Source organism: Musa acuminata, chromosome BXJ1-6 (assembly GCF_036884655.1).
Source record: "Musa acuminata AAA Group cultivar baxijiao chromosome BXJ1-6, Cavendish_Baxijiao_AAA, whole genome shotgun sequence".
Taxonomy (NCBI): domain Eukaryota; kingdom Viridiplantae; phylum Streptophyta; class Magnoliopsida; order Zingiberales; family Musaceae; genus Musa; species Musa acuminata.
The window spans coordinates 16,197,760-16,225,538 of record NC_088332.1 but is presented as its reverse complement, the minus strand read 5'-3'; the positions used below and the strand labels follow the sequence as shown (position 1 = coordinate 16,225,538).

At 39.3% G+C, this 27,779-nt stretch overlaps 1 protein-coding gene across 9 annotated transcripts; it reads right to left on the bottom strand.

Annotated features, from left to right (window-relative positions):
• Positions 1-3,445: 3,445 nt before the first annotated feature.
• Positions 3,446-13,517, bottom strand: LOC135676508 (uncharacterized). 9 transcript variants are annotated; one of them, XM_065187776.1, is made up of 8 exons: positions 13,003-13,517; positions 10,249-10,960; positions 9,087-9,459; positions 7,820-8,363; positions 7,233-7,342; positions 4,445-4,916; positions 3,872-4,144; positions 3,446-3,794 (listed from the first exon to the last, which is right to left on the bottom strand). In XM_065187776.1, the coding sequence occupies exons 1-4, from the start codon at positions 13,304-13,306 to the stop codon at positions 8,313-8,315; spliced, it is 1,440 nt and encodes a 479-aa protein (XP_065043848.1). In that variant the 5' UTR covers positions 13,307-13,517; the 3' UTR covers positions 3,446-3,794; positions 3,872-4,144; positions 4,445-4,916; positions 7,233-7,342; positions 7,820-8,312. The 9 variants fall into 9 exon arrangements, with proteins under 9 accessions (XP_065043848.1, XP_065043849.1, XP_065043847.1 ...); XM_065187777.1 differs by having other exon boundaries at positions 3,872-4,038; XM_065187775.1 differs by having other exon boundaries at positions 4,798-4,916.
• Positions 13,518-27,779: the final 14,262 nt, after the last annotated feature.

The window sequence follows — 27,779 nt, the reverse complement described above, 5'->3', positions numbered from 1 at the left end:
GTCCCTTTATCAACTATTTTGTTGAGATAAGATGCATAAGCCTTGAAGCTCCCTTTGACTTTAAAACTATGCAAGATTAGTTCGCTCCATCAGAACAAGGGACCTATGGAACGATATGATCTTGCTCTTTCCTCTATAATAGTTTATATCCTTGACCTCTGACCAAGAAATGTTTTGTGCCTCTACTCAATTTTTTGGTTTTTATGTCGACTCCCTTTATACGTCTTGGACACTTCATCGAGTTTTACCCAAATTATTCCACTTTTCTATTCGCATTGAGTTGATGGTGGTCCTCGTGCCCACCAATCCACGAGTCAACCCTTCATTGAATTCGATCTCCATATTAGCTCTAAGTGTGCATTCGTTTGATGTTACCTAAGGAGCGCCTCACTTGATCTCGTAATATATCCACCAACGTATTACCTCACATGAGATCATGTGATGACTCATCGTCGCTTGCTTAGTTCATTGAGCTTTATGGAACTATCGTCTTAGGGTACCCCACTCAACATCTACGGTCTGTTGCATATGATTCTCCTTTTGGAGAATTGAGACTTATCCCTCTTATATATCTGTCTTGTTGAAGTGACTTTATCTCTAAAAGTTTCAAAGGTCACCATCCTCTTGGACTACTCCACCTTGCTGAACAAACTGTTGACTGTTCTGCCATCGTAAATGCACTTACTAGATTATGACTCTTTGTTAATGTAACATTTATTGCCCCCCTTAAGGCCTAACAACTTATTGAACCTACTACACACTTTAATCTCCTACAGACGTATCATTCTCATGTCGAAGAAAAAGTTTTTATGCTCCATGGCATCGAGTAATGGATTGTCATGGACAATCCATTGTCTATATATAAGCTCTTATATGAGTATCAAATTCTTCGATATAGTAGTTTCTCTTGCCTTTATGCGATTTACATAACTCTTTAAGTCACCGAGCAATTCATCCCTCCTTATATGATCTCATCCTTTTCCAAGTGCCCTCGCCCTTTAACACTATTAAGTTTGGTTGCCAACGTCGAGTCGTAGCTTGAACTCAACCATTCCAACCTTTGTGTGCTATACGTTCTTCCTAAGTTACTTGATCTCATGGTGCCTCTCGTGCAAAGGGTTGGCCATTCCTTTAAATGTCAATCACGGATATCCGCTCCTCTAAGCGATTCCTTTTCGTATGTCTCTACGCTAGTTTCTTTTAAATGATTGCATGTGTTGGTCACCCTTAATACAACCTCACTAGGTCCCCTATATTTGCATACCAAGTGTTTTTAAGTATGCATGTCTCACTTTGGTACCAATTGTCATAAACTTAACCATATTTCTTAAGTCGTACGACACCTTTGTGTATTTGTCTACAAATGGATAGTGTCCCGAAAACCTTTTATGATCACATAAGAATCTATAAAGGAAAAGACATATTAAAAGAATCATTTAACTCGATATCTCACAAGTAGATATTTCAACAAATATTGATACACAATGCAAATTATAAAAATAGACTTGGTAAACTTTAAACGATCATATGACAAAATGTTTAAGGTAATTTGTTAGAACCAATAGATCCTACTACTACATAACAAAGCAACGAACCAACTCTAAACAATACCCTAGAGGCTCATCCAATCATGTGCCACCTACGTATTTCAAGTATGTTATATTGAATGACACTTCACACTATTCTACGGAGCTAGAAAATTAAAAGATATTGACATGCATAAACATTATATCCATCTACGTTTACATGACTAAAATAGTCACAAAAATTAATCAAAATGAGTTCCACAAGTTTATTAGAAATCCTCTATATGTTATATAAAGCATGAGTAAAACTGAAAGAGAATAACATATTCTGTATACAGATTTATTTATAATAATATAATAAGTTAATTATTCATGACAATAGTGATGATGAAATTAAGATTGAATTGTTATTTCCATTGATAAACTATGATAGAATGACTAAAACAAAGAGAAGATTGTGACCATCAAAAAGTTGCCGATAATCATAAACGAAAAGTATAAACAAACAAAGAATGATGATTTTTTTCCCTTTTTTTACCTCTTTCATTTTGCCTTTTCCTCTTATTTCCTCTTTATCTTTCTTGTCATGCAAAAGCAGCCCAGGTTGCAAATGCAATCCAAACTTGTTCCCTTTCTTTTTGATTTTTTATTCCCTGATCTTGATTATACACATCTGTATGACATGTAGTTTGAATCATTACTTGGAGGTGGTGATAACCATCAAGTAAAAGTAATCAAAGAACAGAGTGATGATTTTTTTTTTTCTGTTTTTTTTTCCCCGCCTACTCTTATTTATTTTCTCTTATCCTTCTTGTCTTGCAAAAGCAGCCCAGGCTGTATAGGCAATCCAAACAATTTTTTCCTTTTTTTTCTGGATCTTGATTATGCACTTTCCTACTAAGTTTTATCTAATTTACGATTATTTTTTTATCTTCGTATAAACGATGTTTTGTTAGAGGAACACGGAGGAACAGTTCAGACAAATTCCTTTGTATTAGTATCATTATTATTATTTAGGTTTTGTTCAAGATCTATTTACTTGTCCAGACAGTGGTGAAGTGAGAGATTAGGAACCTAGCATGGCATGGGATCATATTACTTGTCAAAGTGGCGTCGAGAAAAGACTATACCCCCAAGATACATGTGGACCAATGAACTTAGACCAGCATCTTGCTGTATGCCTGTCTCGCTAGTTGGTGTTCCTGTAGAGTCATCAAAGCTGTGGATAAGGAGAATTTTTGTGTTTGCCTTCGCCTTTGCCACTCCGTCCTCCTATATAGTCTTAATTGAATTCCTGAGGGAGGTGACGAGAGGACCATGGGGAGTGAGTGCATCTCGATTTAAAGTACCAGCAAGGCGACTGCTGCTGGTTCTTTGGCAAAGGCGAAGTGGAGAAATTCAAGGATCGCAGCTCAAAAGTTCCACAAAAACCCCACTGGGTCGAGGTTTATTATTGAACCTGTGAATGAGTCCACGTTTGCTATTTTGTGCTTTGCTTATGGCCGTCATCCCTCATTTATTATTTTACTTATGTTACATGGCTACGCCGAAAGGTTCAGAAAAATCAGATAATCTAACGTTTAGTACCTGTTGGTTCCTCGGTGGTTGATGCGCCTGGCCTCTTGTATCCCCATGCCACCACCTGATGGTGGTGCTGTCTTTTTCTTTTCTTTTGGGTCCTCCGTCTTTGAAGTCCAAATTAATAGCGACGTTTTCACGGGGTACGGGGCAGCTGTTATGAGAAAATAGAAGGACCGGGAAACTGCAACTTTGCCAAACAATTGGATGAAGAAGCCTGGCCTTGGAATACATGGAACCATATTTGCTTTACAAAACTCATTGACCAGCGCATTTGCCGTAGCATCAACAGTTAAGAAAGAGTGGCTCACACATACCACACCACTCTAATTAGACGAGTGTGTGAAATCTTGGCTAAGTTCATATTGTCTCCAATTAATAGAATTAAATTCACCATCTACTTCGGATTACAGAAAGCACAATCTGTGACAGCGACAGTAAAGCACTAGAACAGCTCATTACGATACTAACACAAGACAACGGTGGGAATCTCAGAATTACATGCACCATCTACAAACGGGGAACATGTTGATGCTCGAACGCATTAGTAAGACGTTGATATGGATGGCATCATAGTAAAAGGCCCCACACCGATTGCTATGGATCAGCTTAGGGTGTGATAATTCTGCAATCGATGATCTTGGGAGCTGTGGACAACTTGCCTCATCCGAAGTCACTATCACATAATATCTATCACATAATCAATGTCAAGGTCAATGCTACTCTCGAATCGCTATAAAAATAACAAACAAAATCAACTGACTCACCCCATGGGCACAGCAGTTCCCTCACAGAGAAAAGGGCATTTGGTGTAAACATCATCTGCACCATGGGAACACAAGATTTGGCTAGCATGATGACCCATGCAATTGAGTGGACCTCCCTCTGTGTCGGGAAATTGGCAGCCCCTCAGAAGCAATTATCAGCTCACCATCTGCAAATCTCATCCAACCAAAGAGAACAATGTTGTGGGCAAAAATGGATGTGGACAAGTAACAATGGAACCTTGTGCTTATGTTCTACTTCCGAGAAAGGTACAACTGCAAGCAATGATGAGGCAAAACAAAGGTAAGATGCATTCAGAAATGCTTCTCAAACAAATCTATCAACAAAAAACCACCAGATATAGAAACTTGTAAACCTCAGGAAACATGAGAACCCAAGGAGACAACATTTTATGATTGCACAAGTAAATACTCCAGTGTTATCAATTTATCATTTAACCAAAGTCTAGTTTCCACCAAACACAATGATGGAGAATATATTCAAATCATAAAATAACATTACAGCAGCTAAAATGACATAAATGTCCTTATATAATTTATTCAATCGGTATATACCTAATTAAGATGCATCAGGCAGCCAAGATGGCCAGGTAACCTCTTTTCTTAATGGCCATCCACTTCAATAGTTCCAAACTACCAGCAAGTTCCAAACTATCTAACATTTAGGTCAGGGTAATCTCTCCACTGCCGGCTCTATCATAAGACAGAATACAAACCCTAACTCTTTTGTTAGGTTCTGCAGAAGGCATGCAATGTCAAGAAAGGCACTGACATTGAGAGACATGGAATAAAGGATGCATATGAGAAGCAGTTGATGCCTGTGAACTTGGGAACACATCATATTTGCGAGAATCAAAGTAATGAATGAAAAATGACGATATGACTAGTCTTTTCCATCGGGACCTCACTTTGTGTAAGCCAAATGCCTGCTATCCTCGAGCTCATTTGGAGATCCAGATGTAACTGGTGGCCCATTTGGAGATCCAGATGCTTAATGTTGGAGATTTAATTGCCTGATAGGACCATCCTATTAAACCCAGAAACAAAAGTACTGAGAATTTTTTAAGAACTGAAAGGTAGAAAGCACCAAAAGAAATACTGAACAAAAAGAAAGAAAAATAAAAAAGATGTCTGCAACAGTTAAGGTTTCTTAATGATAAATTCCAGAAAGATTCAGAACTAGTAAACCACAAATCAAATGAGAAGCATTTCGACTGCCCTTTATGTAGGAAAGCGAGTTAAAAGGACTGATTATTATATGCACTAAATTTGTATGAATGCCTGTAATAAAAATACAAGCAATGTCTGAATTAAGCAAAAATACAAAATCACTAAACAGCACAGTTATTTAAGAAACACCCGGGTATTAGTCAGTAGTGACAACCACATATGAATGAGATTGACCAATGGACACTTTTTTATATAATCAAGGAAATATGTAAAAGCAATTGCCAAAGAGCTGAGGAACTCTGTTCAGATTCATCAATTGGCTTCTTGACAAAATCTATGCTCTAATAAGGCACATTTTTTTTAATTTTAGAAAACCACTGATTATTACCATACATATACTACCAATGTCAAGAGCTGACAGACAACTCCTTTTGCAGAAATCCGTTGTCTGTATAATTAGAAACATAAGTATACAACAGCATACCATGCAACTATAGGCCAACATGATGAAAGTTTGAGACTGATCTAAAAAGCCAAAATAGGCCAATTAACATGGTTATGAACTTCTAATGACTAAACTCTGACCAAAAACTTTTGAAGTACAAAAAAAAATTATCAAACTCTTTTTCTAAGTCTTCTACAAAAAATAATACTAGATCGAAACATAAAATGAATCTAAAGAGATCACGTGACTAGAAGAAGGCTAAGAAGATGCTAAAAGAACAAGATATAGATAGATATCCATCTCAAACTTCCTTTTTCCTTCTATTTTTGTGGTTCTGCACTCTTCCTGTAACTTCCATATAATTGATGTGCAATGATACACATCTTTAACATCCACCGAGCCAATAATAACGTGGCCAAATCAAAACTCATCCTCTATAATTGAGCTTGTAAATTTGCAGAAGTTTTGTGAGACATGCTTTTGTACTCCGAGTATGTAACAATCAAATATAAGAGGATATACAAGGGAATATCTCTTACATCAACTTGTAGGATGAACATACCATGCACTAACCCCATTAGCCAGGTGCAACAGGATGACTTAATCCATAAATATGGATTTTACCATTTTACCTATTTGAACTTGCCTACTTGAGAACATACGACCCACTAATAATGATCATCAAATACTACCAGAAGCAAGGATTGCTGTATTGCCCGAAACGGTATGGTTTGGATGATACATACCTGTCCAGGCATGGACAGATGTGCGGACCAACCCGTTTCGGGCAATTTGCGTTAAAAAAAAAAAAAAAAAAAAAGTAGAGGACCCCAATCCATTTCAGCTTTAAAAAAACATATTAGAGCTCTTCTCGTGTACGAAGCCAAGGCACTGTGTATTCACCGCTGTGATGCTGCAGCGTGCGCTGCCTCTTCGCCACTTCGCCGTTGCAGCAGCACTGCCTCTTCGTCGCTTCGCTGCTGCAAAGCTGCAACAGTGCTACCTCTTCGCCATTGTGATGCTGCAGCAGCACCGCCTCTGTGCCATTGTGATGCTACTGCTTCCCTTCGACACAGTCACTGCTTCCCATGTATTGCTGCACTTCTCCTTTTCTTTCTTCCTCTTCCTTTCCCCTTCTTCCTCCTCTATTCATCCACTGGACCTTCCTCTTCAACCTCTTTCTTCCTCATCGAAACATTGGTACACACTGATGTACCATGTGTTGGTACACCGGTACGGAGCAGCACATGCCGTGCTGTCGGCCGGTCGACATACCGGCTCGAACCGGTAAGTCAAACCTTGACCACAAGTACCCAATAACTGAACTCTGATGGAAGAAAGCACAGTAACTGTGGTTCTCTTTGCCACATCTAGCAAGGTTCCAGTAAAATGCAGCAGTGTGTGTGTGAATATATATATATTGCTGAATATCTATCAAATATTCCTAGAAGAACAAAATTTTTGTGCTTTTTTTAATCTCCAGATTAGCTTTTCTGGTTTCTTCCTTTAAAAGATCACTTTTTTATCGCTTTTAACTTCAATATTAGTTCCTTTGATCTTCCTTCTAAAAAGCAGATCAACACAATATCCAACATGCTACAATTCTTTTTCAAAGAACTCCTAAATAAGAAAACTGTTTCAGAAAAAACCTCAAGTCCTACACAATTGCATAACTAAATCTTCAGAATAACCACTGGAATTGAGAAAACAATGGAAAGATTGGCTGACCTTGAGGAAGAGGAAATGAAGTGGATTTTGCTGCTTTCTGGTTTCTGGTGTGAGCTCTCACAGATGCAACAAAGACCTTTCTGGTTGAGGCAGCTATCTCGATTTGATTCCTGCACAAAAGATCACATAATTAGCAAGCCCATGAAAATTGACAGTTCCAAAGAGTACTGAAATTTGAGAGCTTCTCCAATATCATGTCACATAAACATCATACATTTACTCGAATACATTAGTAAATGTACATCTAGAAAGGTTACTTACAGACATTATCCTATAGATGGAATATCCACATGAGAAGGCTATTTCTGTCTACAACTTATCAGTACATATTCTGGCAGCAAAGGAAAAAAAAAGCATGTTTGAAGTATTCAGCACAGCATCCGTAAGAACATCCACAATAGCATCAAATTACTGGAGAAAAGAAAACCGTATCCTTCCCAGTGCTGTTGATATAAATCAATAACAATAGAAGGAAACAACTCACAATGACAACATCAGACAAACAATATAACCAAGATATACAATAAAATATTTGACAGAACAAATACTGGGTTAAAATGGTAAAACTTGGTCATCAAACACCATACCTTGATAAGCAGAACACTGTGTTGTGTCTACTTTGAATTGACTTAATTTCACTACATGAAGAGCATCCTTCCTCCAAAAGTAAGGATTGTCTAAGGGAGATGCCAGTCATGGTACTTCTGCAGAAAAAATTAATGACGATCATCTTAGAGATCTTGTTGACATCAAACCCTCATCCTAACGAGCTAATTACATCCCATATGATTGCTTTCCGTTCAGTTTCAGTGCCATCAAATCGGATTGTCTGTAGCCTGCGCAAGAGTAGAGAACATCGGAAACTACATGCTTTTTCATCATCTGACATGCAGAAAGCATCAACAAATCCGAGCAAGCCAGAAACTGCTAAGTTTGACTTATGACACACTGTTCTGGCCATCCTCAGTCCATTTTGCCTGCTATTTTCCTGCCAGCAAATCACTGATGCCAGGAACTGTGGCATCATCACATTATCGAACTCAAAGCTCCTGCTGGCAGGTGCAGGCATGCCCAGGCCCCTCAACGGGGCCGGGCTAATCCAAAACTCGTGTCAGGTAGCTGCTGGTGAGTCTGCAAAAAAGAAACGCAGCATTAGACAAAAGAAACATGAAATCTACATAGAAGGGATTCCAGATGACAAAGAGCTAGGGAAAAAGAAAACAAATAACTTAGCTTGGCATCCAAAAGCAGCTACAAGGTTCAAGCAAATGTCTTATTAGTCTTTTCATTAGAGGGAAAGAAACCGACTGATTTTTAAATTTAATTTTTTTAATGAAAAAATTCAGAATAAAATCAGACACCATACTCTTGACTAAAGAATAGCCAAGATTAACTACATCATCCACCGAGAACCTAATGTCTGCACATCTGGGATATAACAAATTGAGACCACATGATGACCAAAACACATCAATCTTTCATTGTAATCTTAAAACATCCACCTTTAATGAGATAGAGCTCTTTATCTAAGACATTCTCTCACTTTTTTTTTTGCTGGATCAATTATTCTAAAATAAAGTTACCAATGTATTGAGTATCAATATCATTATGTATCACAATAACAGAACACTAATGTTAAAAGATATAATAACAGCTTATGTGGCATGTGTAGGGAACACATGCCCTAACTACATTGTATTAAAAAAATTGCACAAGCAGGATAGAGAGAATAATTTCACATCATCAGAGGCCATGCATTGATAAAAACAAATATGTAAATTATCAATTAAATTGCATAAAATTGAAAATAATGAGGTGTGGAAGAAATGACAAAGATGGAAAGAGGAAGAGAACCTGCACAAAAGATTGAATGTGTCCATTAGGATGAGCAAAAGACATTCCAGGATGTGGAGGCACAGAATATTGAGACGAGTGCATGTAAACTGATGTCGTGGAATGAGCATGAACATGATTGGAATTATATGTTGGCATCATGCCTGCTGGAGGACCATAGTTGATCACATTAGGTGCTGAAGGCGATAACCAAGGTCCTCCATGCAGATGCTGAGGAATAGGCTGAGGTAGGTGGTCAACAGGAAATTGAGCACCATGACCTGATCCAAGTTGTGGGAATTCAGTATTGTAATTAACAGCAGGGGAATATAGTGGCTGTATGGTGCCCGGTCCACTGTTGAATCCAAACCCAGGTTCAAATCTTTGCATGTACCTGAAAGTAGATACAGTAAACCAAATGATCAGCGGATACAGGAATATGCAACATGAATATAGAGCTCACAAATTAAAGCTTTATCTGGAATATTAGCAAGTCATTTTGTGATTGGATAAACAACCCAGTATTGGATAAAGTACATTATCATAACCAAGGTTTTTAAAATGCCTATTTGACTGCGGTTCTTGACAAACTGTTGGACCGGTACAACATTAGTATATATGATGCTATAATGACATACACAGCCTTATATCACCAAACAATAATAATATAAAGCAAATATTAATCAGTACCAAGTTCTATGGTCCAGTAACTATCCATTATTGGACCAATAAACGCCTGTTGGTACATACTAATCTGAGCTTTATTTGAAATGATTATTATTACTGATAAAATTGTCTTTAAAAAGTGACAATTATGTTCTATCAAGCTGCTGCTAGAATTTAAAGTTTAGGGGGAAAAGTAAAGCTATCTGGTAATCAAGTTTTAAACAATTCTTGCAATTTGGTATAACAATGTCAAATTAGAAGAATTACCATATTTCTTTGTTAAAAGAACTAGATTCAAAGATAGCAACCACATAAAATACTACACCCAAGAAAAAAAGGCACATGTAATCCAGCTGACAAACTGTTTCTTCAATAAAACAGCAAGTTATAATTTTGAGAACCTGAAAATTTCTTTAAAATCCTCTTTCTCGATGACAATATGCAGTATAGACAATGACTTTCTTGGTTATTTAGAGCAATGATGAAAGGTGAGAGGAATGATGAAAGGTGAACACACCTGTCATAACTTCTGTCATAGTCAGGATCCTTGCTATCCACCTCGCGGTCCCGAAAAATGGCTACTCTATTGTTTGTTTTGTGTCTGCTAACAATGGGCTCTTTCTCTATCTTAGTTCTATTTAATATGCTACTACCAGAAGAAGAATCACTAAAACTCCTCCCAAGATTTTTTTCAGATCCTTCTATTGCAGTTTTTTCATCTGACCTCGCAGAAATAGAGCAGTCTTGTAGTATATCTGGCAATTTTACTTCATCCTTTGAATATGAAATTGTGCTACTCATATCATTGCTGTTGAATATGCGTGCACGTGCCCTGTTATACTCTTCTTTTCTTTCTTCAACGCTTTTTTGACGATTAGTCTTATAGGACTGAGTATTTGCATTGCTCATAATTTGTGAGTGCTTCTGAGGCCTTTGCTTGATTGCAACCTTCGGGATGGCATTATTATCTTCTTGCGGAAAATTGACAGGAATATCTGCAAGACGAACTGGAGGTCTTCGACAACTAAATGAAGTTTTCTGCATCAAAATCCGAGAACCAGATCCATCTGGCATACTATTATCTTGTATGGCAACTGACTGGAGGTAATAATGCTGTGCAATGCGGTGTGCTGCTAATCTTAGGTAGGAATTTGGAATGGCCTGAAATTCTAGTTGCTGTTGAGTAGGATCACAAATGAACTTCACGATGTCTTGCTCCATCCTCAAAACTGAACAAGAGGCTATTGTCTTAGTCAAATGCAATAACAATTGTAAAAAAAAAAGTACTGTAATAAATTAACCAAAAATGACAGTTAATGAAATACATTCAGGCAAGCATGAATATAAGGCTAAAATAAATCAACAAAAACACTTCAATTGTCCGGTGAAAGAACATGTTTGTTCAAGTTCAAGAAGCAAGTTTAGGAATCACATGTAATACATAACAAGTTAATTAGCAAGACCCTGTCAAACATGTAGCACTAACTGATTTCAGTTCTACACATTGCATAACTCAAGTTCATGACAGAAACAAAATTCCAGCAAGATATGGCAGCAGCAAGGTCATTTTTATAAGCCTAGGGTAACAACTTAGATAATTATCTTCATTATTTTCTAAAATCCGCATGCATGCCGCTCTTGTAAGATGTGTTTAGTTTGGGATTAAAATAGCTATTTAGATAATCATAACTCAATTAGCTAATATTAACCCACTTTTAAATTGTAATCTAGCTATTAGCAAGAAAAAACAAGGGGATAATTTTGAATTATCCTTTATGTGGGTTATATTATGATTGGTTATTTAAGAACTTCTTTGACAGGTTAAAATAGTAATTCTCTAAAACTAACTGTAAGCATAAACATAGATAAAAGAGCAAGAATAGACAATGAATATTGTGTAGCAAAGAAAGAAGTACAATTGTACGTGCGTTCAACCTTTCTGATACAAGGATCTATTTTCAACGAAATTTGATGATTAATCTAAAACAGTTATCATCAAGGCAGTGTTTGGTTACAGTAAGGGAGGTTAAACCAGTGGTGGTTGATTTAACCTATCAAATGGTCTAGAATTAAGAGGTGTTAAATTAACTTAGTTGAAGGATTCTAATCTCAGTAAACAAGGATAAAGTAATCCACCTAAAGCATGGGGTTAAAACATACTTCCTTCGTTTTCTTTGCTAGCACACAAATAACCCAATTCATCAGGTTAGTAACCAAACAAAAAGAGAGGATTGAAGTTAATTGGACAGGTTAAGATAATTTAATTATTTTGAACCTGAGCCAAACACAGCCAAAAGGATGACTACAAAGAAGATAGCATAACTTGGACTTGCTAAATATATGCATAAGAGATGGTGATCTCGTATTCTCATTTGTTAAACGTATGTAGACACCAATTTGTAAATAACCCTCAAAGTCTACAAGTGTTGGTTCAGTTGTCCTACTCCAAATCAAAATATGCCCAAGCACAAGTTCTTAAATAACAACAACAGGCTTCCATATAACCTACTACTAGGTTAATCATAAGCTGCTTCATCATCATAGAGTAATCGATAGATAAGATATCATTGTGCCCCATATGAAGTAACCAAAATCTTCTAGAACGTTGTAAAAGGCTTTCCTTTGACTAAACACTGTACAGGTTTGAATGTTCACTCCATTGACTGTACTCATACATAACAAAGATGCTATATGGCTATCCATATTTATCACCATGCCAAGGTTCCTCTTAAGCTCATCCTCTCTCTTTTTCCAAATGTTTTCCCTCAATCAACTCATAGATTGCTGATGTATCTTCTCATATTATGGCATTATTTAGTCTTTACTATTTGACAAACATGTATCTTCTCATATTATGGTATTCTTTAGTCTTTACTATTTGACGAACGAAACTTATTCTTTCCACTCCACAAGCCTAGTCTTCATAAATTCCTTGCTTAAAGATCTATATAGTACCACAAAAATTCAAGTACATACAAAATCCACTATAACTTCTATCTAAAAATATCAGATAAAACCCTATTTGCAAGTACTTAATTATCTAGTGTCGTTTAAAGAAGAAAACCCAGGTTTGCAACTGAGATTATACTTCTCTGCCTACTTTTCCCCAATATTCAACCCAAAGAAGCGTCTCAAGAACCCGTAATACCTCAATCAAAATTGTATTCCTTACAATAGGAAAGGAATGACTAAGCTAAGGAGATAATGTCCGATAAATAAAGCTAACACCGCAAACCCTAAACCAGCATATTCAATAACGACAACCACATGCCAGCGAGATACGGAAAATTACTCGCCAACCGCTCTCGCGGCTTCTCCAAAGCCTCCCGGAGGAACTGGTCCACCTGGCCGACGGCATCCATCGGGACGCCTTCGGCACCATCGACGGAGGCCAGCGAAGCCCGAGTCGTATCCAAAGCCGCCGCCGCCTCCTCCTCCTCCTCCTCCTCGGCCTCCAGCGATGGCGACAAGGCGGAGCCGTTCTTGGAGGAGAGCAGCAGCCGGCTCATACTAGCGTCAAGATCCGCCATCTCCCACGAGTCCGGGGCTCCGGGGTCGCCCGCCGAGCCCTCCATGGCGGGGGAAGGAGGACACAGCCGCTCTTCGCTAGGGTTTGGGGAGATCGAGCAGAAGCCCAACCCTAGTCGCCGTGAACTCCATGGAGAAGAGGGAGGAAGGGGGGGAAAAGGATCGACGAGAAAAGAATCGCCGAGAAGGGGAAAGAGATGGATTGGGGACGAAGGAATCCAATGGCGTAGAATAACTGTTGTGTTTCGACAGGAAGAAAGATATGGCGGTGGAATCCGATTGGACAACAATAATATAATACTTAACAACATAAGGGGCTTCTTTGTAATAGTCGCATATGGGTGGATATCGTAACATTTCACTTACAGGTCCCCAAGTATTTTATATTGATTTATGTAGGACCCACCGCACCCACGGGGAATATGGGTCGATATTTTATTTCTCGTGTTGTTGATTTACTTTTGTAGTATTTTATGTTGTCATTCCAATGTGATTAATTATATCCACAGGATCACAAGGGGATAAGGATCCAAAAGCATATGTCCACAAGAAATCCATCAATTTTGAAGGAAGAGTTTGAATAAATATGTTGGGAAAATAATCATGAATTCAAAGAATATTAAATTATATTATGTGCTTCATATAATCGAAAATCGAAAATCAGAAAAAAAAAAAAAATGCTGCATGATTAAAAACTTTTAATCTTAAGTTCTATATATTTTCGGGTGATCGTAAACTATTCAATGGAAGATATCTTATACTCATGAGACCTATTCAATATAAAAAAAAATTAATATTTTAAATAATTAAACTTTTAATATATATCTATAATTATCAATATTTAAAAAAATATATTAAAAATTAGCTGTTACTTCTTTTATATTTGGGAGGATAAATATGAAAAGAAAATACCACATATATAACGTTTTTGCAAAGGCATTGCTTTAAATTGAAATTTTAACGTCGTAATCTTGAGTAATTACAATGGCATATTTGCAAGGTTTGAAGTTTTTATGGGAACATATGTGGTTCACATAAATTTAAAGGGATAAATATGAAGATAACTCATTTTAAAGCTATATATATATTTTTGTCAAGAAGTCTCCCAAGTGGACAAGAAGTTGGGGTATCTTTTATGATGACAGCTTTTCTTAATCAAATTTTGCTACTGGTGAGACTATTTAGTTACCTTAAGATCATCAATTAGGGTTGTTGTGCCAACATAGATTAATAATATTAGTATTGTTCATCTAACTTAGCTAAATCAATAATAATAATATTCTTAAAAGTGTTAAACTAACTTAGTTGGTAAAGATTGTAATAATATTTTAAGTTTCTATGCTCCAATCTCACTTTAATTATTTATATTTAAAAAATATAAATTATTTATATTATTCAGTTTAAATAAATAATTGAATAAGTTTTTATTCTTTGAAGTAGTAACAATCGAGTAGTGAATTCATAGCCTTGTTGTTGGAAAATAACATCTACTTGTAAAGGAAATGCTTCTCCTTATTTATCTCTATCTAATTCATACAAATCATTAATTCATGTAGAAATATAGAAAAAAATAATTACATTATAGGGTATCAATGTTCCTAGTATTCCCTAAATCTTGATTTTGTGAGTTATACAAGCCATCATAATAATAATAATAATAATAATAATAGTAATAATAATAATAATAATAATAATTATTATTATTATTATTATTATTATTATTATTATTATTTTCAAGTGAAGGAGAGTATATTACTTCAATGCACGAGTACAATTCAAAAACCTAACACATGCGATCTAAAAAAGAACAAAAAGTAGGGACAATTGGCTCTCCATACATGATTGTAATTTATTGTTATTATTATTATTTCACAAAGATAGATAACGAAGATCAGATTTAAACTCAGAACTTTATGATAGGCTGTCAATATTTTTATCAGGCTAACTGATACTTATTAATATTATTGTTATTGTTGTATAATTAGTCGGCACAAACTCCCTGTATTCCATATGTATCAATATATATGCGAGACTTTTGCTACTATACATTTATTTAACTAAGGAAATAAGTTTTATTATTGTTAGTAAGAGACATGAGGTGTCTCCTCTCTAATTGATAGACATGAGATAATCAAAAATAAAATTTGAAAGATTGATAGTTGAATTTATTGAAAATATTATTGGAATAAAGATAAATGGATTAGCCAAGTTTAAAATTATAAAACGATACAAAAACTATTAGTTACATGTGCTCTACAAGCCAATCACATGAGTGATGATACTAGTGATATATTACGATGATTTCTTTACTTATTATTACTGATATTTTATCATATATTATATATATATATATTATGATGTTCTTGGATCTGTGCAATAAAAATCGGATCGTGATGAGATCACGATAATAAGACCGATCCGTCTTTAAACATAGAACCTAAATTATTCTGGTTATAATTTACTCGAGAAAGATATTAAGATAACCGGATAGACTGGTATGTTATATACTCGTTGATGGAGGTAATTGGTTTTATAGTCGCTCGTGTGAATACGCTAGAGGTATAGTGCAGGTGCTCATTGGAGAATGAATTCACTAATTGATTCGCTTATGGAATTATAGATGATTAATGATATATGACGTTAGATAGCGATTCCATAGTCTTAGTTATGTATCTGATCCTTAGACATAAGACACCAAAGATGCTTTGTATGGAAACACCATTCTTTGATGTCGAGCTTACAGATTTGGAAGTTCTAAATCATGTATAACTGGTTCTCGAGAATGATAACCAACTTTATAAAGGTAATTGAGTGTCAATAAGGATCATCCACTCTTGATATCCCGTGTGTGCTCGTTCAAACAAAATCTCTAGATATGATCGTTCGGATTAAGAGAAAATGAGTTCTTCGGGAGAATCCGATTAGAGCGAGACCCAAACAAGGTCTCATATGGTCCTGACATTACCATGCTCAATATATGATCTCTGAGATATTAGATGGATAAGAAATTATACACACATGGTAACTAAGGATAGACAAGTTCGATGTATTATATTCTCTGTACCATTTGAGGACTATGATATAGTGGCCTAGTACATCCATAGTCGATGAGTCGAATTAATTATTATAGAGATAATAACTCACTATATCAGAAGGAGTTCTGATAGGATCGACTCATAGCCAGCTCAGTATCGGGCCTAGAGGGTTATACATATGGTAAATGTTGTGATAAGTAAAGACATATATGAGATATCTACGGAGCCTCTAGTTTGGATCCTATGGATACGATTCAATTAGATAATTGGATAGAGATCTAATTAGATAATTAGATAGAGATCCAATGAGGATAGGATCCATTAAGGGTTAAGCTGCTTGCACCTCTATAAATAGGAGGAACCTTACGGTTCATAAGCTAGAACTTCTGATGGTTGCCCCTCCTATTCTCCTCAGCCTCTTCTCCTCTTTCTAGGCTCGCCTTGCGGTGTATATGGAGAGGAAGATTCCGTAGCGATATGAAGAGCATTATCACTATGTTCGTTATATGGATCACCACTAGAAAGGAGTACGCAAGTTCTCCTTCATCTATTCTATTAGATTTGAAAATTTTGAGGATATACGATCTCCCCAGATAATACTATTAACATATACGTGTAGTTTTTTCGGTTTTGTGGTTTTCTCATGCATCAATCGACACACAATGACCAAATACTTGACTTTGAGAAATTTGGTTTTGTTTTTATTTTTCGCTGCACATGAGATGTCGACCCATGATTTTCTAATAATGATATCAGAGCTAGGTTCATCATGCGATGATTGGCTTATAAACTACATATGTTATGTTTAATCACGTATAATTGTTTTACGTGTTCTTACTATATTTGACATAGTTTTTGTTAGGAAATCATAGCTTTGCATCTCATATGCAATGGAAAACGAAAACAAAATTAGATTTCCCAAAGTTAAGTACTTGGTTGTGTGATGATTAGTACGTGAGAAAATTACAAAACCGAAAAATTATATATATCGTTTTAAAAGTGTTAATTGGGGAGATCGTATATCCCTAAAATTTTCAGATTTAATGGAGTGGATGAAAGAGAACTCGTGTACTCTTCTCTAGCGGTGATTCACATAGTGGATACAGTAATGATGCTCCTCATATTGTTGTGGGATCTTTCTCTCCACGTGTACCGCAAGGCTATCGAAGCCGAGGAGGAGAGGAGGCTAAGGAGAATAGGAGGGGCGACCACTAACAGTTCTAGCTTATGTCCTATTTATAGAGGTGCAAGTAGCTTAACCCTTAATGGATCATATCCTCATTGGATCAGTATCAAATTATCCAATTGAATCTCTATCTAATTATCAAATTGGATCTTATCCACCGGATCCAAACTAGGGCTCCATGGATATCTCATATCGACACCTCTACTCGTCGCAACATCCACCATTTGTGTATGACCCTCTAGGTCTAATACCGAGCTGGCTGTGAGTCAATCCTATCAGAACTCATTCTGATATAGTGAATTATTATCTCCATAATAATTCACTTGATTCATCGACTATGAAGCTACTAGGCCACTACGCTATAGTCCTTAGAAGGTATAGAGAGATCTAATTCATCGAACCTATTTGTTCATAGTTACAATATGTCTATAGTTCCTCTCATTCTAATATCTCATAGACCGTATATTGGGTATGGTAATGTCAGACCGATATAGAATCCTGTTCGAGTCTCGCTCTAATCGGATTCTCCCGGATAACTCCTTCTCTCTCAATTCGAATTATCCTGGCTAGGGATTTTGTTTAAGTGAGCACAGATGGGATATTCCTTTACAATACCAAGAGTAGATGATCCTCTGTTGATACTCAACTGCTTTCGTAAGATTGGCTACTATTCCCAAGAACCGATTATACCAGATATTGAACTTCCAAACATGTAAGTCCGGCATCAAAGAATGAAGTACTCATACAAAACATCTTTGTTGTATCAAGTCTAAGGACCAAGCATACAACTAGGACTATAGAATCACTATCTAGGTATCATTAATCATCTAGCATTCCATAAATGGATCAATCAGTTAACTCATTCTCCAATGAGTACCTACACTATACCTTTTGTTAGGATCAAGAGCACTAAGAGGGGGGGGGGGCGGGGGGGGGGGGGGGTGAATTACTACAGCGGAAATTTTTCAGCGATTAAAACCGAAAGCTGCGTTCGTTTGATAAAAAATGATTTCGATGTAAAAGCCGATTCTAAGATTACTTAAGATTAAGCGAGATGACGTTAAATTAAATCTACAAAGGCAGTTTGCAATTTATGATGAAAATCAGAATGCAAGCGCAAACTGAAATGCGACGTTCGTATGGTAAAACCAATTTACGTCTAAATGACAATTTTGAAGATACTGAACTTTGAGATATGTTTTATACATACGCAGAAGGCAGTTTGCAGTTATGATTGAAATCAAGACGTAAACGTAAACTGAAATGTAATGATCGTACGAAAAAGCTGATTTACGTCTAAACGCAGATTCGGAAAGTTCTGAACTTAGAAATTCATTCGTAAAAGCGCAGAAGGCAGTAGCTGTTGGGAAATCATTGGGGGGCGACATCATATGCGCAGCGGAAGAACAAGAAAACAAAAATCCCCGATTCCCCAAAAGATGTTCGTCGTCGTGCGAAGATTGGTGCGAAAAAATCCGCAAAACACAAAACTGCGTATAGAGATTGTGTTACCTAGAGAGATCGTATATCCCTGTTTCCTTGCAGATCCTTAGGAGAGGGTGAAGGAGGTCAAGCGTCCTCCTCTCTAGCGGTGATCCACACAGCAGGGTTACGACGACGCTCCTCAAAACTCCAGGACTACTCTGAGGTGGAGAGGGAGAGAAGAATAGGAAAGGCAAGCAAAGACTCTAGCCTATGAGGCTGTGAATCCCTCCTATTTATAGAGATCCCGTGTCAAACCCTAATGGGTCCTTCCCTAGTGGGTATTGGATCTGCATCCAATAAGACAAGGGCTCCGTCGGATATCTCATATCCAAACTTCTACTCATCGCAATGCCTACCATATGTGTGTGACCCTCTAGGCCCAATATCGAGCTGGCCGTGAGTTATACCTGTTAGAACTCCTTCTAACTCAGTGAATTATTATCTCTGTAATAATTCACTCGACTCATCGACTACGGACGTACTAGGCCACTACGCCGTAGTCCCCAGACGATATAGGGGAATCCAATCCATTGGACCTGTCTGTCCTCAGTTACCATGTATCTATAGTCCCTCATCCATCCAATATCCCAGAGACCGTATATCGAGCATGGTGTTATCAGACCCATACAATTTTTACTCGAGTCTCGCTCTAATCGGATTCTCCTAGAGAACTCTTTCTCTCTCAACCCGAATAACCCTGACCAGGGATTTGTCTGAGCAAGAACACATGGGATATTCCTCTCATGACGCCGAGAGTGGATGATCCTCTGTCGACACTCAATAGCCCTCGTAAGGTTGACTACCACTCCCAATGACCAGCTGTACTAGATCTGGGGACAGCCAAACCTATAAGTCTGGTATCAAAGAGTGGAGCACTCATACAGGACATCCTTGGTGTCTCAAGTCTAAGGACCAGATACACCACTAGGACTACGGAATCGCTGTCTGACAATAAGGCATCATCAACCATCCAGCATTCCGTAAGCGGATCAATCAGTGAACTCATTCTCCAATGAGCACCTGTACTGTATCCCTAGTGTCCCTACACGAGCAGCTATGAGACCAGCTGCATCCATCATATGGACGGGTATACAGCACACCAGTCTATCCGGTTATCACGATGTTCCTCTCGAGTAACCTATGACCGGGATTATTTAGGATATGTGTTTAAAGGTGAATCGATCTCAATATCGTGATCTCATCACGATCCGATTCCCATTGCACAAATTCAAGGACATCACAATATATATATGCATTTATGCAATAGTTATAAAGTGATATACGCCAAAATATAATAAGCAAAAAGATTCTGTATCAAGTCACACGTGCCATCACTCACGTGATTGACTTGCTGGGCACCTATGACTAGCAATCTCCCACTTGACCTAAAGCCAATCACCTATGTGTTTGATCCCCATCAGACCCCTATGATGCTTAAAGACAATCTGAGACAACGGCTTTGTCAGTGGACCTGCAATGTTATCTTCGGATGAAACTCTTTCCACTACTACATCTCCTCGGGTTACGATCTCTCTTATAAGCTGGAACCTCCTCAGAACACTTCCTATGAGACCCGGGTCCCCTTATTTGAGTAATCACCCCATAGTTGTCGCAATATAAGGAAGTCGACTTGTCGTTATCTGTATCGACTCCCAAATCTGTGATGAACTTCTTCATCCAGACTCCCTCCTTTGCTGCATCCGATGCAGCAATGTACTCCGCCTCTATGGTCGAGTCAGTAGTGGTATCTTGCTTGGAACTCTTCCAGCACACTGCTCCTCCATTCAAGGTATACACATACCCTGAATTCGACTTGCTATCATCGATATCAGACTGAAAACTTGAGTCAGTGAAGCCTTCAACCTTAAGGCTATTACCTCCATATACTAGTAAAAGATCCTTAGTCCTTCTCAAGTACTTAAGGATACACTTTACTGCTTTCCAATGCTCCAAGCCTGGATCCGCCTGATACCTGCTCGTGACACTCAGAGCATGCACTATATTAGACCTAGTACATAGCATGGCATACATGATAGACCCTATTGCTGAGGCATAAGGTATCATATTCATGTTTGCTCTTTGGAATTTTCCATGCCAAACCTTTTGATAATGGTTTCTATGTACCAGGACTGGGACAAGCCAAGCATCATCTTGGATCTATCTATATAGATTCTAATCCCCAAGATATAGGATGCTTCCCCTAAGTCCTTTATGGAGAAGTGTCCAGATAACCAAGTCTTTACTGTGGATAGCATTCCTACGTCATTCCCAATGATGAGGATGTCATCCACATATGACACCAAAAAGGTGATAGCGCTCCCACTTACCTTCCTGTACACACAAGGCTCATCTTCGTTCTTAACAAAGTCATAAGATCTGATTGCCTCATCAAATCTTATGTTCCAACTTCGGGAAGCTTGCTTTAGTCCATAAATGGATCTAAGCAACCTACACACCTTATCTGGGCAGTTCTTGGACACGAATCCCTCAGGTTGCATTATATACACCTCCTCCACGAGGTTCCCATTGAGGAATGCGGTTTTCACATCTCTACCAGATCTCATAATCATAGTGTGCTACAATAGCCAATAGAATTCTGATGGATTTTAGCATTGCTACGGGTGAGAAAGTTTCGTCATAGTCAACACCTTGCCTTTGACGATACCCCTTAGCCACTAGCCTTGCTTTATTACCTTTCCATCTACTTCGATCTTTTTCTTAAAGATCCACTTGCAACCGATGGGTACAATACATTCGGGCGCATCAACTAGGTTCCAAACCTTATTGGAGTACATAGAATCCATCTCAGAATTCATGGCTTCTTTCCACTTCCCGGAGTCTATACTCATAATAGCCTCCTCGTAGGTCTAAGGATCAACATCCTCTACATCCTCTGCTCTAATATGTCCCACATATCTCTCAAGAGGATGGGATACTCTATCAGACCTACGTAAAATTGATACTTGTGTATTAGGTACCTGAACAGACTCGGGCTGTAGAGTGGTGCTTGAGCTTGGTTCTCCAACCTCGCTCAATTCTATCATTCTCCCACTGTCTCCGCCAAGAATGTGTTCCTTCTCAAGGAACACTACTCTCTTAGCTACAAAGACCTTTTGGTCCTCGAGATGATAGAAATAATACCCACAAGTTTCCTTGGGGTATCCCACAAATTTACATCGCTCTGTCCTTGATTCTAACTTATCGGGGTTGTGTCTTCTAACATGGGCAGGGCAGCCCCAAATCTTAACAACCTTAAGATCAGGCTTCTTCCCTTTCCATATCTCATATGGTGTAGACACTACCGACTTAGTTGGAACTCTGTTCAGAAGATAAGCTGCGATTTCTAGGGCATATCCCTAGAATGAGATGGGTAGGTCAGCGAAACTCATTATGGACCGTACCATATCTAATAAAGTACGATTTCTCCTTTCAGAGACACCATTGAGCTAAGGTGTGTAAGGAGGTGTCCATTGGGATAATATCCCATGGTCCTTGAGGAACTGAGTAAACTCTGTACTTAAGTACTCACCTCCTCGATCTGATCGAAGAGTTTTGATACTCTTTCCAGTCTGGTTCTCCACCTCATTCTTATACTCTCTGAATTTCTCAAAGGTCTCGGACTTGTACTTCATTAAGTACACATATCCATACCTTGAAAAATCATCAGTAAATGTAATGAAGTAGGAGTAACCTCCAATGGCATGAGTTGACATGGGTCCACATACATCACTATGTATGAGTTCCAACAACTCATTGGCTCTCTCTCCAGTTCTACTAAATGGAGATTTGGTCAGTTTTCCACGAATGCAAGGCTCACAAGTTGCATATGACACATAGTCGAATGGATCTAGATATCCATCATTTAGCAACTTTTGAATCCTTCTTTCATCATGGATGTGACCTAGCCTACAATGCCACAGGTATGCACTGTTCAACTCATCTCGTTTCCTTTTGGACACATTTACATTCATGATATATGGAGTGGTGTCTAACATAAATAAACCATTATGCAATGTTCCTTTCGTGATGATCTTATCATCTAATAATATCGAACAACCATTGTTCTCAAAAACAAATTTATATCCACTAACTGTTAAACATGAAATGGAGATAATGTTTTTGATAATATAAGGAACAAAATAATATGCATCTAATGCAATAAAAGCTCCACTAGGCAGATGTAGGGCGACCTCGCCAATAGCTAATACAGTAACTTTTGCTCAATTACCCATCTTGAGGTCCATCTCGCCTCTCTCTAGTCTCCTAGGCCTTGTCAGAACCTGCAACGAATTGCATATATGATAAGCACTACCGGTATCCAATACCCATGTGTTATCATAAGAGTCTGACAAATGGTGACTGATCATGAATGTACCTGAAGCTTCATCAAGCTTTTGTTTCGCCCTTTCTGCAAGGTACTCTTTGCAGTTTCTCTTCTAGTGCCCATCTTTATCACAGTGGAAGCACTGGCCTTTGTCCTTTGTTGGGTCTTTCTTAGCAACCTTTGCTTTACCTTGTTTGCCCTTGCCCTTTCCCTTCTTAAGGGACCTTTCTGCTTTCCTTTTCTTTCTTGTCTCACCAATGTAGAGAACTGGCTTCTCTTTCTTAATAGTACTCTCTGCCTCCCTCAACATATTGAGGAGCTCTGGGAGAGTCACCTCAAGCTTGTTCATATTAAAATTCATTATGAACTGTGAAAAGGAATCTGGTAGGGACTGAAGCACAATGTCCACACACAAGTTATCCTCTAGGACTATTCCTAGACCTGTGAGTTTCTCTATCCACTCAATCATCTTTAGGACATGGTTCTGAACCGGTGTCCCCTCAGTCATCCTAGCGCGGAAAATGCTCTTGGATATCTCATATCGTTGAGTCCTTCCCTGTTCCTCAAACAATTTGCGGACATGTAGGAGAATGGATCTGACATCCATCTTTTCATGTTGTCTCTGTAACTTTGGAGTCATAGAGCCCAACATATAGCATTGAGCAAGAGTGGAGTCATCAATGTACTTCACGTAGCGAGCGATCTCATCCTCGCTTGCCCCTTCTTCGGGCGTAGGCATCACTGTATCAAGGATGTACACGATTTTCTCCGCTGTGAGAACAAATCTCAAGTTATGGAGCCAATCCGTATAATTTGGACCAGTGAGGCGGTTGACATCAAGTATGCCACATAAGGGATTTGAAAGCGACATTTTCTGAAAATAAAGATGTACCAGAAATGAATAACATGCAGATTTTGCAAGAAATAAACTATCAAGATATGGACTTCTATCTTAATATGCTCCAACTATTTTACTAACGAGTCACGCGACACCCTCAGCACGTGAAACGGAAGTCTCAGGCAGACTTCTAGTGAGGATCAAGATCCAATCAGCGTCTTAGTGTAACCTCGAGGGACTCGACCAATCACACTAAGCCTAAAAGGTATGTAACTCTTGCCGATCACAACTCCTTGTGATTCCCGTCCTGTTCGGCCTCCGAATCACCATGGCCTCGAGGGACTCAACCAACCATGATGCTCGGTTAAGTCAACACCTTCGTTACAAGATGAGTCTGATTTGATGATATACCATCGAGGGACTCGACCAAGCATACCATGCCCTCAGGTCACCGGTGACATCTCTATGTCGTAAGCAAGATATCGAATCACGATATAGGTGAGTCTCGAGGGACTCGACCAACTCAACCTATACCGGAAATCGGTTCCTACTCATAACGATGGAAGGCCACGTGGGTCAATCTAATTGCCTCACGTTTACCGACTTAATATTATCGAAAGATGTTTCTATAATTTGGTCTCCTAATATGACATATCACACATATACATATTTAATATATATCTACATCGCATGCAAATATATATACATATCTAGTATGTGTAGAAGCAATCACATCAGATGATCATAGACCACAACCTAATATGATTAGGCCCGAGCCAGTAGGCCTAATCACTCACATCAAGATCTATGTGTGCAACGGTACATCTCCATGCCCTGTGATCGTCCATCTCGTCCTCGTCGGTTCCGTCGACATCTTGATGCATCTCCATGCATCACGATCGTCCGTCTCGTGGGTCCCGCTATCGCATCCACGCTCCCGCTGCGCCTCCTCATGTGATTATAACTTAATCATAGGCACGCAGGCCCGACAATAAACGAGAAATATAATGGAGGCTCGCAGACCTCAATAATAATAATCACAAGTACACACATCACATGGTCCATGATCATCCGTCCACTCATCATACATCACATGTATAAATAATCATCATAATGTAGGACTACTAGATAATAATAAAAATTAATAATCAACTAAACCTTTTAATTAATTAATATTTTCTGAAATCAAGGACATGTAGGGAATTTCTGAATTTATAGGGGTATTTTTGTAATTTGGACAAAAGACAGAAACTGGAATTTCTCAAATTCCGAGGGGCAAAACTATCTTTTGACCAGAAAACCCTAATGCCCTTTCCCCTTTCGCCGCCACCGCCACCCTCCCGGCGGCGGCCTGTGCGGCGGGGCGAGGGCACTGCCCTCGCCTACAGGCGGCACGCCCGCTGGCGGCGCTGTCGCTGCGGGTGGGCGCCCCCTTCGGGCACCGCTGCCTCCGCGGGCAGTTTTGCCGGCGAGGCAGCGCCCGCAGGCGGTGCTGCCTCGCTGGCGGCCGCCCCTGCGGGGTTTTTGCCCGTGGGAGCAGCGGCCACAGGCGCCTCAGGCCTGCGGTGCCTCAGCCCGCGCTGTTGCCCCGCGGCGCCTCTGCCCGCGGCGCTGCCCTGCGGTGCCTCAGCCCGCACTGCCAGCCTCGCCGACTACAAACCTGCTGCAAGCAGACCGTCGGCCGGCTGCTGCAGGCACAGCGCATGCGCATGCGCCGGCGCTGTGCTGCCTGGCTACGGCTGCGGCTGCCGCTGTAGGTGGCTGCAGGCATGCAGATCGAGAGCAGCAACTGTTGCTGCCCTTCCTCGCTTTTGCGTCAACGATTTTGACGTCAAAATTCTTCCTAAACACAACACACGCAGTTCAAAACCAATCATTCGCACAAACAACCTGGCTCTGATACCACTGTTGGGAAATCATTGGGGGGCGACATCATATGCACAGCGGAAGAACAAGAAAACAAAAATCCCCGATTCCCAAAAAGATGTTCGTCGTCGTGCGAAGATTGGTGCGAAAAAATCCGCAAAACACAAAACTGCGTATAGAGATTGTGTTACCTAGGGAGATCGTATATCCCTGTTTCCTTGCAGATCCTTAGGAGAGGGTGAAGGAGGTCAAGCGTCCTCCTCTCTAGCGGTGATCCACACAGCAGGGTTGCGACGACGCTCCTCAAAACTCTAGGCCTACTCTGAGGTGGAGAGGGAGAGGAGAATAGGAAAGGCAAACAAAGACTCTACCTATGAGGCTGTGAATCCCTCCTATTTATAGAGATCCCGTGTCAAACCCTAATGGGTCCTTCCCTAGTGGGTATTGGATATGCATCCAATAAGACAAGGGCTCCGTCGGATATCTCATATCCGAACCTCTACTCATCGCAATGCCTACCATATGTGTGTGACCCTCTAGGCCCAATATCGAGCTGGCCGTGAGTCATACCTGTCAGAACTCCTTCTAACTCAGTGAATTATTATCTCTGTAATAATTCACTCGACTCATCGACTACGAACATACTAGGCCACTACGCCGTAGTCCCCAGACGATACAGGGGAATCCAATCCATTGGACCTGTCTGTCCTCAGTTACCATGTATCTATAGTCCCTCATCCATCCAATATCCCAAAGATCGTATATCGAGCATGGTGTTGTCAGACCCATACGGTTTCTACTCGAGTCTCGCTCTAATCGGATTCTCTCGGAGAACTCTTTCTCTCGCAACCCGAATGACCCTGGCCAGGGATTTGTTTGAGCAAGAACACATGGGATATTCCTCTCATGATGCCGAGAGTGGATGATCCTCTGTCGACACTCAATAGCCCTCGTAAGGTCGACTACCACTCCCAATGACCAGCTGTACTAGATCTGGGGACAGCCAAACCTATAAGTCTAGTATCAAAGAGTCGAGCACTCATATAGGACATCCTTGGTGTCTCAAGTCTAAGGACCAGATACACCACTAGGACTACGGAATCGCTGTCTGACAATAAGGCATCATCAACCATCCAGCATTCCGTAAGCGGATCAATCAGTGAACTCATTCTCCAATGAGCACTTGTACTGTATCCCTAGCGTCCCTACACGAGCAGCTATGAGACTAGCTGCATCCATCATATGGACAGGTATACAACACACCAGTCTATCCGGTTATCACGATATCCCTCTCGAGTAACCTATGACCGGGATTATTTAGGATATGTGTTTAAAGGTGAATCGATCTCATTATCGCGATCTCATCACGATCCGATTCCTATTGCACAAATCCAAGGACATCACAATATATATATATATGCATTTATGCAATAGTTATAAAGTGATATACGTCAAAATATAATAAGCAAAAAGATTCTGTATCAAGTCACACGTGCCATCACTCACGTGATTGGCTTGCTGGGCACCTATGACTAGCAGTAGCTATTTAGGAGGTTTGCAGTAAAGATAAAATGCTCAAAGTAAATGCAAACCGAGATTTAGAGTGGTTCGGTCAATCTTGACCTACTCCACTTTTGGCTTCCTCCACCGACGAGGTCACCGACGTCAACTAGGGGCCTTCCTTCAATAGGCGAAGGCCAACCACCCTTTTACACTTTCACTCCTTTTGACTCGCTTAGGAGACAACCCTTACAGAAATTTTCTCTCCTCTTTTTACAACTCAAAA

Bases quoted from the DNA above. Each gene is read 5' to 3' on its own strand.
- LOC135676508 (XM_065187774.1), bottom strand. From the start codon at position 13,306: ATGGAGGGCTCGGCGGGCGACCCCGGAGCCCCGGACTCGTGGGAGATG. The intron at 9,460-10,248 runs GTGTGTTCACCT...ATCTACTTTCAG, and splicing joins TATGACAGAAGTTATGACAG to GTACATGCAAAGATTTGAAC. The intron at 8,364-9,086 runs GTTCTCTTCCTC...TCTTTTTTGCAG, and splicing joins ACATTCAATCTTTTGTGCAG to ACTCACCAGCAGCTACCTGA.